Source organism: Dermacentor silvarum, chromosome 1 (assembly GCF_013339745.2).
Source record: "Dermacentor silvarum isolate Dsil-2018 chromosome 1, BIME_Dsil_1.4, whole genome shotgun sequence".
Lineage (NCBI taxonomy): Eukaryota > Metazoa > Arthropoda > Arachnida > Ixodida > Ixodidae > Dermacentor > Dermacentor silvarum.
In genome coordinates, this window is record NC_051154.1 from 342,309,312 (window position 1) to 342,320,346 (window position 11,035).

General features: G+C 45.6%; 1 protein-coding gene across 1 annotated transcript; it reads right to left on the bottom strand.

The window, feature by feature from the left end:
• Positions 1 to 435: 435 nt before the first annotated feature.
• On the bottom strand, positions 436 to 10,582 carry LOC125943322 (hemicentin-1-like). Its single transcript, XM_049662426.1, has 3 exons — positions 10,396 to 10,582; positions 3,034 to 3,430; positions 436 to 713 (listed from the first exon to the last, which is right to left on the bottom strand). Exons 2-3 carry the CDS (start codon positions 3,395 to 3,397, stop codon positions 436 to 438), a joined length of 642 nt encoding a protein of 213 aa, XP_049518383.1. The 5' UTR covers positions 3,398 to 3,430; positions 10,396 to 10,582.
• Between the last annotated feature and the right edge of the window lie 453 nt (positions 10,583 to 11,035).

Genomic DNA, 11,035 nt, shown 5'->3' on the forward strand with positions numbered 1-11,035 from the left:
ATGTATGAGTAGCAAAAACAAAAAAAAAGCTTTCGAAGTGAGCGATAGGCCCCACGATACGATAAGGCACGCCACTACTTTGCACTTTGGTGACTGCTGATTGCCCACATACCGTATAGAAGGGTATCGTTGATAAAGGGGAGCAGTGATAGTCAGTTGCCCAGCGAAAAGCACAATTAGTGGCAGCCAGCCCATCTCACCGGCAATGTAACAATTACATTCCACTTCTTTTCCTCCCAGCGCTTCAGCATTGGTGCGATGGACACTCCGCCTACGTTATCGCCAGAATCGACCGGACGTGAGCGCCGAGTGATAAGTAAGGAATAGCATCGACTGAAAGGAATCCTTGCATTATACCGGCCAAGTCGTCTCGAACCAGCGGCCCACGGTATAGGTGGCGCAAATGCACTAGTGAGCGCACCACTCCAGCACTCTTTAGAGAAGTGGGATGATCGTTGCACACTTCCAACGTGGGGTACTCGCCTGCGCCTCCTTTCTCTGCACCAGTGCCAGGACAGCATCGAGGAGGTGATAGTCCTTGGCACGGGCATCTGTGAAGAGGTACACGTGAGAGCCACGCAGGGCGAGCCGCAGAGCCTCACGCAGTGCGGTGAGCGCCATTTCAGGGCAGTCACCACCTCCGCGAAGCGTCAGGGCACGCAGACGCTGTTCGAAGTGGGCCGGATCACGCGTCACCAGCGTCGGACCAACAACTGCGAAAGACCGTGAACGCAGGCAAGCGTCGCTCAGCGATGGGCTGTTAGGAGGCGGATTGATTGCAAGTTAAGCACATAAAAGCTTTGTAGTGCATAAATAGATGTCACCTGTGTATTTGATTACGTAATTCCTGTACTCCAGTGCCCATACAGCCTCAGAAGGATGCACGAGAAGTCTCACGTGCCCTACTGACGCTGCGTCCCCAATACAGCCTACCTGACAATTTTATTTCAGAGCCAGAACTACATCTTCTGTTTGAACGAGCTAATACCTTGCAAAAAGATTTAGGTTTGTGGTTCAATTGAAATACGCTCCAGTTAAATAGAAAGCGAACACAGCACATACTTCTTAAGCTGGAATGAACGAAAACACCTACAGGGCTTCATTTAGAAATTCAAAATGTCACTACTCAACAGTCATCATTGGTCAGATTTCTGGGATTCATATTTGAATAATATCTGTTCTGGTCAAGCAAATAAACGCTCTAAACATGGAAATGTCTCGTGCTACTAGTGTTTAAATCTGGTAGCCATATCTTCTTCCACTAAATGTGAAGCGTAATATGCACTCTGAGTGAATAGACTCCCAATTCACGGGTTTCTCCCTAATTGGTGTGGTCGGAAACAATGCACACAAACTTAGTTTCTCTTCAAATACTTCAAAACAGAGCTATATGTGCAGTAGCATATCTGGCACGTACTGAGCACGCTACAACACATTACAGCAATTATGGAATACTCCCAATAACGAAAGTTCATTAACACAAATTGATGTTAGAGGTTTCACAGCAATAACAGAGAGGCAGACCATCCTTTAAAGCTGAATATTGGCATAAATTTACCGGACACGATGTCAAGAGAACCTTCATCGGAAAAACACATTGCGGAACAAGGTATGCAGAGCAGCAGCTACCTTTCGAAATACTTCATTTTTACATCATTAGCCCGTAACCCCAGAAGTGTTAATTATTGACACGTCTAAGCAGTTTCAATAAGACGGTGAAACTACTACTTTACCCGTTGGATAACTTACAGATGCGCGAATTCACTGCTACGGTAGCCACATCAATTAGGGCTGCCTGCATTTATTTGACGCCTTTTGCTAATTTTTTATGGATGTGCCTTGCACCAAGTCCACCGAAAAAAAAAGAACTCTTACTCTGTGTCTTTCAAATTGTAGTTACAAGAGGTTAACCATTTTTTTCTGAATTGTAATTCTGTTTATAAAATGTTTCATTTTTTTTCTTGTTATATATGTTGCATACACAATTTAATGGTTGTTTTGTGCGGTTTTTTTTCGTCCCACTGTTACAGCTGTAACAGTGGCCCGGCCTATTCAGGCAACTGCAGCCTATCGCGAGTCTCCTCAGGCATATTTCTCGTAAATATGCCTTGAATAAGTCAATAAAAAATAAAAGAAAATAGGTTGAATTAATTGTTAGTACGGCTAACCATACGACGAATCACATTATTCTTACGCACTTTTTTTAACGAAAATGTTGCTGGGAAAGCTGGTGCGCTTTGCTGTACATTATTTTCAAAGGCGCGAAGCAGAGAACACGAGCAGAGAACAGGACATGCTTGTGCATGTCCCGCTCTCTGTGTGTTGTCTGCTTTGAGGCATCTAAATGTTTGCACAGTTTACGTACTTGAGTTTTTTGCGGTAGGTTCTGTCATAGCACTAGAAGTTTATGTCATGACATAATGCAAGGAGCTCGAAGTTTTTGGAAGAAAGGAGAGGTGACAAGACGGAGTGTTCATGTCCTACGTTGAAAGCAAGACGTCGTGTCGTTATAACAGCTTGCATCCTCTCTCTCCATTAAACAATTTATCTCTTTTGTCGTTAGAAAAAGGTCAGTTCTGCCTTAGCAATGGACATTGTAATCGAAAAAGAGGAAAAGGGAGTAAGCGGCTTGAGACCGAAGTCGCAGCCACAAGGGTGTTATTTTGTTAGGAACGTAATAGTTCTATGCAATATCTGCTACATAGATCTCACTCAATATTGCAACTGCTTGCCATTCACTGATAAGAAAAAAACTCGGTAAAAAAACCATGACGTAAAAGTTTTGACTTGAGATGAATGCAAACACGATGTTATTGACAGCGTGTTCACTACACTTTATCAATACGGCTTTGGTTTCACTTATACCAAAGATATACCATTATACCATTTCGCCTAATGTCGTTACATGCGTTGACTCGCTAATGACGATTAGAACAATGTATTCACGACCCTGTTCCTAGCTCTACATTTTCCTCATTGAAGACACGTTTGCATTAATAAAAAAAACAGAAGACGAGAAGTGGCGGTGCTCACCAGGGTCGTGGAAAGGCACCAGCACATAGTTGTGGAAGAGCGCCTCGCCCTGTGAAAGCGTCGCGTTCAGTATCCTCTGCAAACCATCGGCGACTTGCTGGAGGTGCCGATGCATCGAGCCGCTCACGTCCAAAACGAAAGCGAGAGACGTCGCTCCATCGGGTATGGCAGCGTTGGAACTTCCGCCGGATCCGTTATCCGCCCAGCCATTGTCCTCACTTCCCGCTACTTCACGGCCCGTTACTCCCGCTGGAACGGCCAGCAGGTAGGCCAGGCACAAAACGCGCAAGGCACCATGATGTGAGGCCCCACGCTGCTTCCTCTCCATTCCCTTGAGAAGCCGGTGGCAGGCTGAAGCCGACATGCGATGTGATTTCGCCTAAAATGCAGGCGCTAGCTGAAAGGAGCAAGAGACAACCACGTAGTTTAATGTGTTCCCTCTCGAGGAAAGAATACTTACTTACGGAAGCGCAGTTCTATAGTACTCTAGATCACGGCTGTGGCGACCAGTGGTCTTTTAGGGTCATGATGTTGCCAACAATGCGCTGGTTGCAAATATACGGACTATGAATCTTTAGCGACGTTACACACGGACGAGTATATAAAGATGGCGGCAAACGCTACAAGCTTTGGCGGCAGAAAATGTATGCTAGAGTTAGCGGGCATATGCGACCCGAAAATCGAATTTGGAGCGGAATGTACGTTTGCTGACACAAAAATAAAAATAACTTGTTATACTCGTATTACAAAATAAGCCCGTAATCAGAATAAGCCCTTAAGCTAGAATTACTCATAAAAGCAAATTGTAGCAAATCGTGATACTAGACCATGTAATATTAGCGAAGACAATCGGCCAATGGCACACAACATTTACTAGCAAGAAACTGGGAATTCGACCCGTGTCTCACCAAAATTCGCTCACGTTCTGCCGTAATAACCGTTCTTGAACAAAATTGGAGAACGGAACTTGTCACTGGTTCTTCCTTTCTTTTTCTTTTTCATGTTTTACTTTTTTGTTTCTATTGAATATATACGCCAGACACTTTTCGCAAAATGGCAAAAAGTACTTTCGAACGAAATATTTTAGAATTCCGCCTCTTTTTCATGTCATTGAACGGAAATAATAGCCTTACGGCCAGGTTGTTTTTTTCTGTACATTGCTATGGCATGGCTAAAGCTCTACATTAGTTGCACCTGCACGTAAATTATGAGCCTTATCACCTATACAGTGAAGCAGGAAATGTTGACAGGAACAGTAGCGCTAATGTCGACATCGTATGACACTGCCATAGACAAATAATTAATGGGACATTCCACTCTGTGAAAGTGGATGACCAGCGAAGCTGTAAAGCGCACGACACAGAGGTGACACAGAATTTTGAACAAAGATACCAACACATTCATTGTTCTGATCGGTGGTCATCGTGACAATAAGTACGCACACACATGCGCGTATCATCTCCGTTATTAAATCTGGCCGTCACGTAAAACGGACATACCGCCTTATGCAATGGCTCATACCCCCGTAAACGCGGCCTCCCCATTACGACGACAGAAGAGAAATGAGATTCTACGCTGAAAAGGTGAGCAGCAACGGAGCCGCCTGTGGAAGAAGAAGACGACGACGACGAACGCGTGAGCAGTGGCACGAGCGCGTTCGTGCAATTGCGCAGAAGGGCGCCAACAGCCTGAAGGGCGCCCCCTTGGTCGCCTTATCAGGCGCCCACTACGTCGCGCCCTACGTCATACATTCACAAAGACCCATCGTTTTAGACACAGGTGACTGTTAAACCGAGCTGCGACGTGAGCGGCGATATGCGTTTGCTTTTGTTGTCGGCTCTTTCACTCTCACTTTTAACAGCTGAGCTGTTTAAGCCGGCCGTTAGTCCGTGATTCGCGAACAGAAAATGTGGGCCCATCCTGGCGGTAGTGCAGAAAGGGTCCAAGCGCAATGGCACATACTCCTGTGAACTAGCGAAGCTGAGCCTGGCTAAGTCTAGCTAAGCATGGTTGGGACTACTTAAGCTTAGTCACTCATCGATAGCCTATCGACAGCCAGTCAATAACTAATCGATGATCGATCGATAATCAATAAATTCCGGAAAATGCTGGGGATGACTTGGTAGTGCTTAGCCTAGCACAAAAGCAATGACTATCTAGGTGCCCATCAGCTCCGCTGTCTCTAACATTGCGCCTCCAGTGCAAGCTACGCTACCTTTTTTAGGGGAGAGTTCTTCCGCGCGGACGCTATGAAATACCGGATCCTAGCTATTGACAGATTCGCTGTAAAACGTGTAAGTATTGTGATTGCACAGCTCTTCTAGATGCAAAGAAACAAAAAAGAACGACAAAAACATCCTTGGAAGCATGGTAACACTGGTTATGCCCTGTATTTATTGTTGTACTCATCGTCATCATCTTCATCGCAATTGTCATCTCATTTACGTGTAATGCAGGACAAAAGCCTGTTCTGGAACTCTCCTGTGCGGTGTACCTGCAAATTTACAAATAGCGCCACTCCGTCCAATCCTCTGCCGCCCTTCCCTTGCCTTGATGCTCATTCCGCTACTCAAATAAAGCTTAACTTAAGTGTATTGGCATTACATTAACTTATGTGTATTGGCTCTACAGCTTTATCTCAGGAAAGATATTAGCTATCCGCGTTTGTTGTCTAATGCATACTTCTGTGTTCCGGTTTACTTCCACAATTCATGCTATACCTTGTTTCATGGTCCTAACTACGTCTTGTAAATAAAAATCAGTATTTAAATAAACCGACTAAAATTAGCAGATAGTAGTTAAAGAGGTCGTGGGTTCGATTTTCCGCAGATGCAGCCACATTCCAACTAGAATAGGGTGCAAAAACGCTCAGGCACCGAGCTTTCGGAGTACTCTAAGCATGCAACCCCAAAATCTCTACAATAACCTGACGCCTTGCACTACGGTGTCTCCATAGTCAGTCAACCAGATAATTAGCTGAAAAACAGCGAAATCCTTAACGAGGAAACTCAATAGGTGGATAATTTCGGTGGTGTTCTTAAAAGCCGTACTTGATGAGATTTGCTTCTGTGATAGTGCTTCTACAGTGGTTTCCTGTGTGCCAGTGTATCAGGCATGTGTACGGCAACTACATATGCATAGGTCACTGCGTGAGTTACCGCTTGCATGCCGCTGGAATCTCATGGAACGTATGCATTTTAAAATGCTATGAAAGCCACTGCATACAATAGAGGTAGGAGAATATAGGCTGGAGAGGATATTAACGGTGATACAAGCCACAGTAGAATAGACTGCCCTACTTATTTTCCGTAATTCTGATAATAACGCTTGCGTACATTGTTCTGGGGAGATGCGCTGCTACGTATTCTAAGGTTGTGCACGAGGAATCGAACGAGGCCCAATTCGATTCGGCGAGCACATTGACACTCCGGGATTGAGAGTTGCAGCATTCAATCAACACAACAGCGTTACAGCTACTGAACGGTGAGGTACATTAGCCTTCACGGTGCCGGATGTCCAACATACGTAACCAGCTCTCCGTAGAGTGCGTAAAATGTACTGAAGCTTCCTCAAGTTACTCGTAGAGCACGTTGAAAACTTCGCGTTAGTGTTCTATCGAACTTGTTACAGAAGATATCATCCATAGTTTTCAGAACTGTATAGCTAGTTGCTTCAAAATCAGGCAAATTATCTGATAAGCAACTAAATACACATCCAAAAGCACTAGCAGCCAATTTACCCAGGCTGCAAGTTTATTGAATAAACAGTATAAAAAATATAGCTGCCGATAACTGCAGTAAGTACAAAGGGAGCTATTCTCAGGTGGCGACCGGGTATTTTTGTAGTACAGATTGTACATATTCCTACAGCGAGATGACACCACGATAAAACAACACTAGGCAACCCCATAGTTTGCACAGAAACCTCGCACCATAAGCCTCTGCTTCCCTTCGTCTTTCTCCTTTGCCACCACCTTTTTTTAGTATTCGCCTTTAGTGCGCACCAATATAAGGAATTTAATAAGTGCCAAAGAAAGCGGATAGAGCTCGGCTGTGTATAGCCTCTTCTGTGTGCGCATGCAGGATGGAAGGTTTGGTGTACGCCCCTGTGTTTATGCATCCTGTGCCCATGGTGTCGTTGCTCCGTAGTTCAGAGCTAGTCCGTAGGTCCGATCGGACTGGCTCGGTGAACACTTTGTTAAGCAGAAGGCGCTACATCATAAACTTGTCAAGGTTTGTTTAATGGTGAGTGCCTGTTCATACTAAGCGACACACCACGTCAAATGGGGTCGTTACAGGCGCGCTCGATTGTTTAAACGGCGTGCGTGTTACGTCTGTTGTGCCGCAGTGATACCGCAGCTAGAGGTCAACTACAGCGCGCATTCTTGCTCTCAATTTCAAGCCAATAAAAATGCTTTAAATTATTATATTTACTTTTACGCGTGCTACGCATTTTAGAAGAAGAAAAGAACCACTATTATTTAGTCAGTCTCACTCACGACAAGGTACAGGTGTTGGACTCATGGCCAACCAGCACTTTCGACGAATGTTTAATCGACTGTATCAGGGACACTTCTAATGATGACGATGATAATGATGTGAACGTCGCCTCTAAAAGAGGATGGTGGCATAAGCCACCAAGCGGTACCCGAATGCAGCGCCGTGCCGTAAGCGGAATTAGCTTTAGCTCGGGGGCTGCTATCTAAGCGCATGGGAACGGAGAAATAATTTTTCTGGGCAACCACTGCACCCCTTTTGATGAGCTTTGTTGAATTTAGAAGAAAAATTTCAAATCAGGATGGAAATTTTTCATGTAGGCCGTCAAATTCAAAACAAATCCTGAAAATTTCAAAATTGCAAAAGAACTCAGCGACCAAGTTTACAACTCTGTGTCTAAACAACAAAAATCAATATCACCATTCTGTAAACTTCACCTAATAGTACTTCTATAGCAAACAAAATTCATCTGTTATACACCACTCTGATATATATCACTAATTTGTGAGTGAGACTTTTGCAGAATCCTCGCAATCATTGTAACGACTTCATGTGAACTGTAACCTTATATATAAAAGTTGTCCGCTCTAAATGCTCTAACATATGCAGTTTACATAACTGCAACATCTGTTTTAGCTGCAAAGTTACGGATTTGTAAACTTTGCGCCCCTGCCCTTTCTTTTTTTTTTTAGAAATACCGATCTGACGCAATTTTCGTTAAAACAAAATTGGGCCTGTGAATCAAAATTATGTTCCCTAAATTTGCTAGAATTTACCTTCATCTGTCGAATGAAACACATTTTATTTATATCGGTTGAGCCGTGGTCTCCTAAACCAATTTCCGCATTTTACATGCATTTGAATAGGGACATCAGAGTTGGCCTCGAGCTGAAGCTTACCCTCCAGTCTGCGTCTGTCGGAGCCAGGCTAATCTTCCGTTGCTCAAGGTTCTATGCAGTGGTATCGCAGCGTATGCCCATTCCTGTATTTCCCGCGGTAAAGGCTCTCCTCCACAAAAAAAAAATAGTACACGACATATATCAGAGACGAGCTTAAAGTAACGGCATAGCGAATACTGCCTTCAAATTACCGTTCGCCGCCTTTATATACGTCGCACGAGCTGTTGTGTTTGACTTCTGAACGCGCCATTTTCACAAGTGTCGTCCCAAGGCGGTGACGTCATTAGTAGAACCGATCCAACCACCGGCTAACTTGAAAGAACCACTTCATTGCGTAATTTCGCATGTGAAGCTCTCATGGTGTGCCATGATTAGCCCAATTTTCTTTCCACTCACTCTTTAACCACCGTGCGGACTTAGTGGCTACGGCATTGCCATGCTGAACTCGAGGTTGCGGCTTCGAACGCGGTGACGGCGGCCACGTTCTGTTGGAAGTAGTAATGCAAAAACGCTCATGTGCATAAATTTACGTGCGCGTTAAAGAACCCCAGGTGGTTAAAATTAATCCGAGATCACCGGAATCCCCTACTACGGCGCGCCGTATAATCAGATCGTGGTTTTGGCATGTAAAACTCCAGAATATATGCTTTAATTTTTTTACTGCTCATTCTTTGCCCAAGCAGCCCTCAAGTCATCATTGTTTGCCATTCGACGACCACCTTCGCTAAAATTATGCTCTACATAATGACTGGCAGGTGTTTCCTCTTTCGAATAGTTCTACCGTAAGACCACGCGCACAGCAGCGCATTATCAGCAAGACTGGGAGGAGAGTGCGATACTGGCTGTTATGCCCACCTCATGCATATATCTTCGCTATCAACGCAACGACTGCATAACAGATAGTAATCACAACGTTTTAATCAATCAACGGTGTGCCTCCTTTGTCACGGTTCTGTGCCAATCGTTTGTTCATCTGGCCTTGTTATACCGACATTTCGTAATTTTTGTAGCGCCCTGGGCCATTATTCACAAAAAAAATGGTCTCGCGTTCAGTTTTCGTAAGAGTAACTGCTAGCCAATCTCGATGTTGGACACATTATCGAAGGTGATCGGGCAATGGCAAAAAGCCCTTACGTACGAAAAGCTTTGCGAATATATCCCTAGCGTTTTTTGTTGCCTTCATGTGCGTTCGAACTTTACGCAATGCAAAGCTAATGACAAGCATATCAAGTTCATTGTGTTTAGCGAGAAGTGCCGCTTGATTCGTTTCGTGTTTTTTTTTTCTTCTTTTTGGTGCACTCGCAATGACTGCTTATTTCGTCCCCAGAGTTAAATAGATTAAGAAATGCGCTTCTCATAGTGCATTCTTATTCGGCATAACTCATCTCACACATACACGTCTCACATTCACAAAAAACGTCTAATGCCAGAATTATTCGTAAGATAAACTTTCAGGCAATCCTGATGCTGGACGCATTATTAGCGAAAGTGTTCGGCCAATTGTACAGCGCTTACGCATGGAAGGCTATTTGAATTTGGCCCCTCGGTCAAAAGTAATACTTGCTATTGGCCGTACGTTCACCTTCGCTAATATTGTGTCCAGAGTCAGATTTGGCTGGAAGTTTTTCTTCCGAACAATTCTAGAGTAAGAGCGTTTCGTGAATACGTGCCATGCTTACCTGTTTTCTGAAAACACAGAAAGCTTTAACGCGGCTAAACTACTACGGATAACTGTTTGTTCTCACCGGATCAGAGTTCTGAGGTTTGCACAGATCTGAGGCCCGATATGTGAGCATATTTGTTCTATTCAGTTATGGCTACTATGCACTCGCAAAAAACGCGAGGACATCGCTGTGTTTGAAAGCAAGCATATAGCGATGTAGAAATCATCCGAAACAGCCTCATCTCCACCCCCCCCCTCCTCTTGCACCCTTCTCTGACCACTGCAAGTACTGAAGGCGCCTTACCTCCGCGGAGGTAGTCCTGCTGATGCCGTACGTGAAGCCGCCCGTGGGTGGGGCCGCTCGCACACAATGATAGCGTTTTCTTTTTTCGTTCGCCGCCGCTCCACAACCGGTACGATAAACGTACTAGCACTCCAAGATTCTGCAGGATCTTCACACTGGCAGCATTCCACGTGCCAGGCGGAAACGCAAAACGGGGCCACGCATCGGGAGTGCCGAAACATTACCGCCGCCGCAGCGGGGATGATAGGCGGATATCGCGAGACGGAATCCTCTCCCGCCGATCTTGTTGCGAGGAGGGATGCACCCGGGCTCCCGGCGCCGTGATCCGCGTCTGGAGCGAGAACGCCGCCGCGACAGTGGAAGCGCGCGGGACTGCGTGGCCCCTCGCTCAGCAACCGCACGCTGCGATAGATGATAGCAGCCCAGTGCCGTCGCTCGCAATCGGAGGTCCGAGAAAAAGGATGCGCTTGCAGGCTGGGGGAGGAGGGGAGGGGCCTGCTGGAACAGGAGGGGGGGGGGGGGGGCGAATGTCCGCGGCCCAGCTTGCCGTGGGTCGCGGCTGTGTGATAGAGTGGCCGCGCCACTTGATTGGGACGCCCCGCACGGTGGCTGCGGCGACGACGACCTCGACACACGGCAC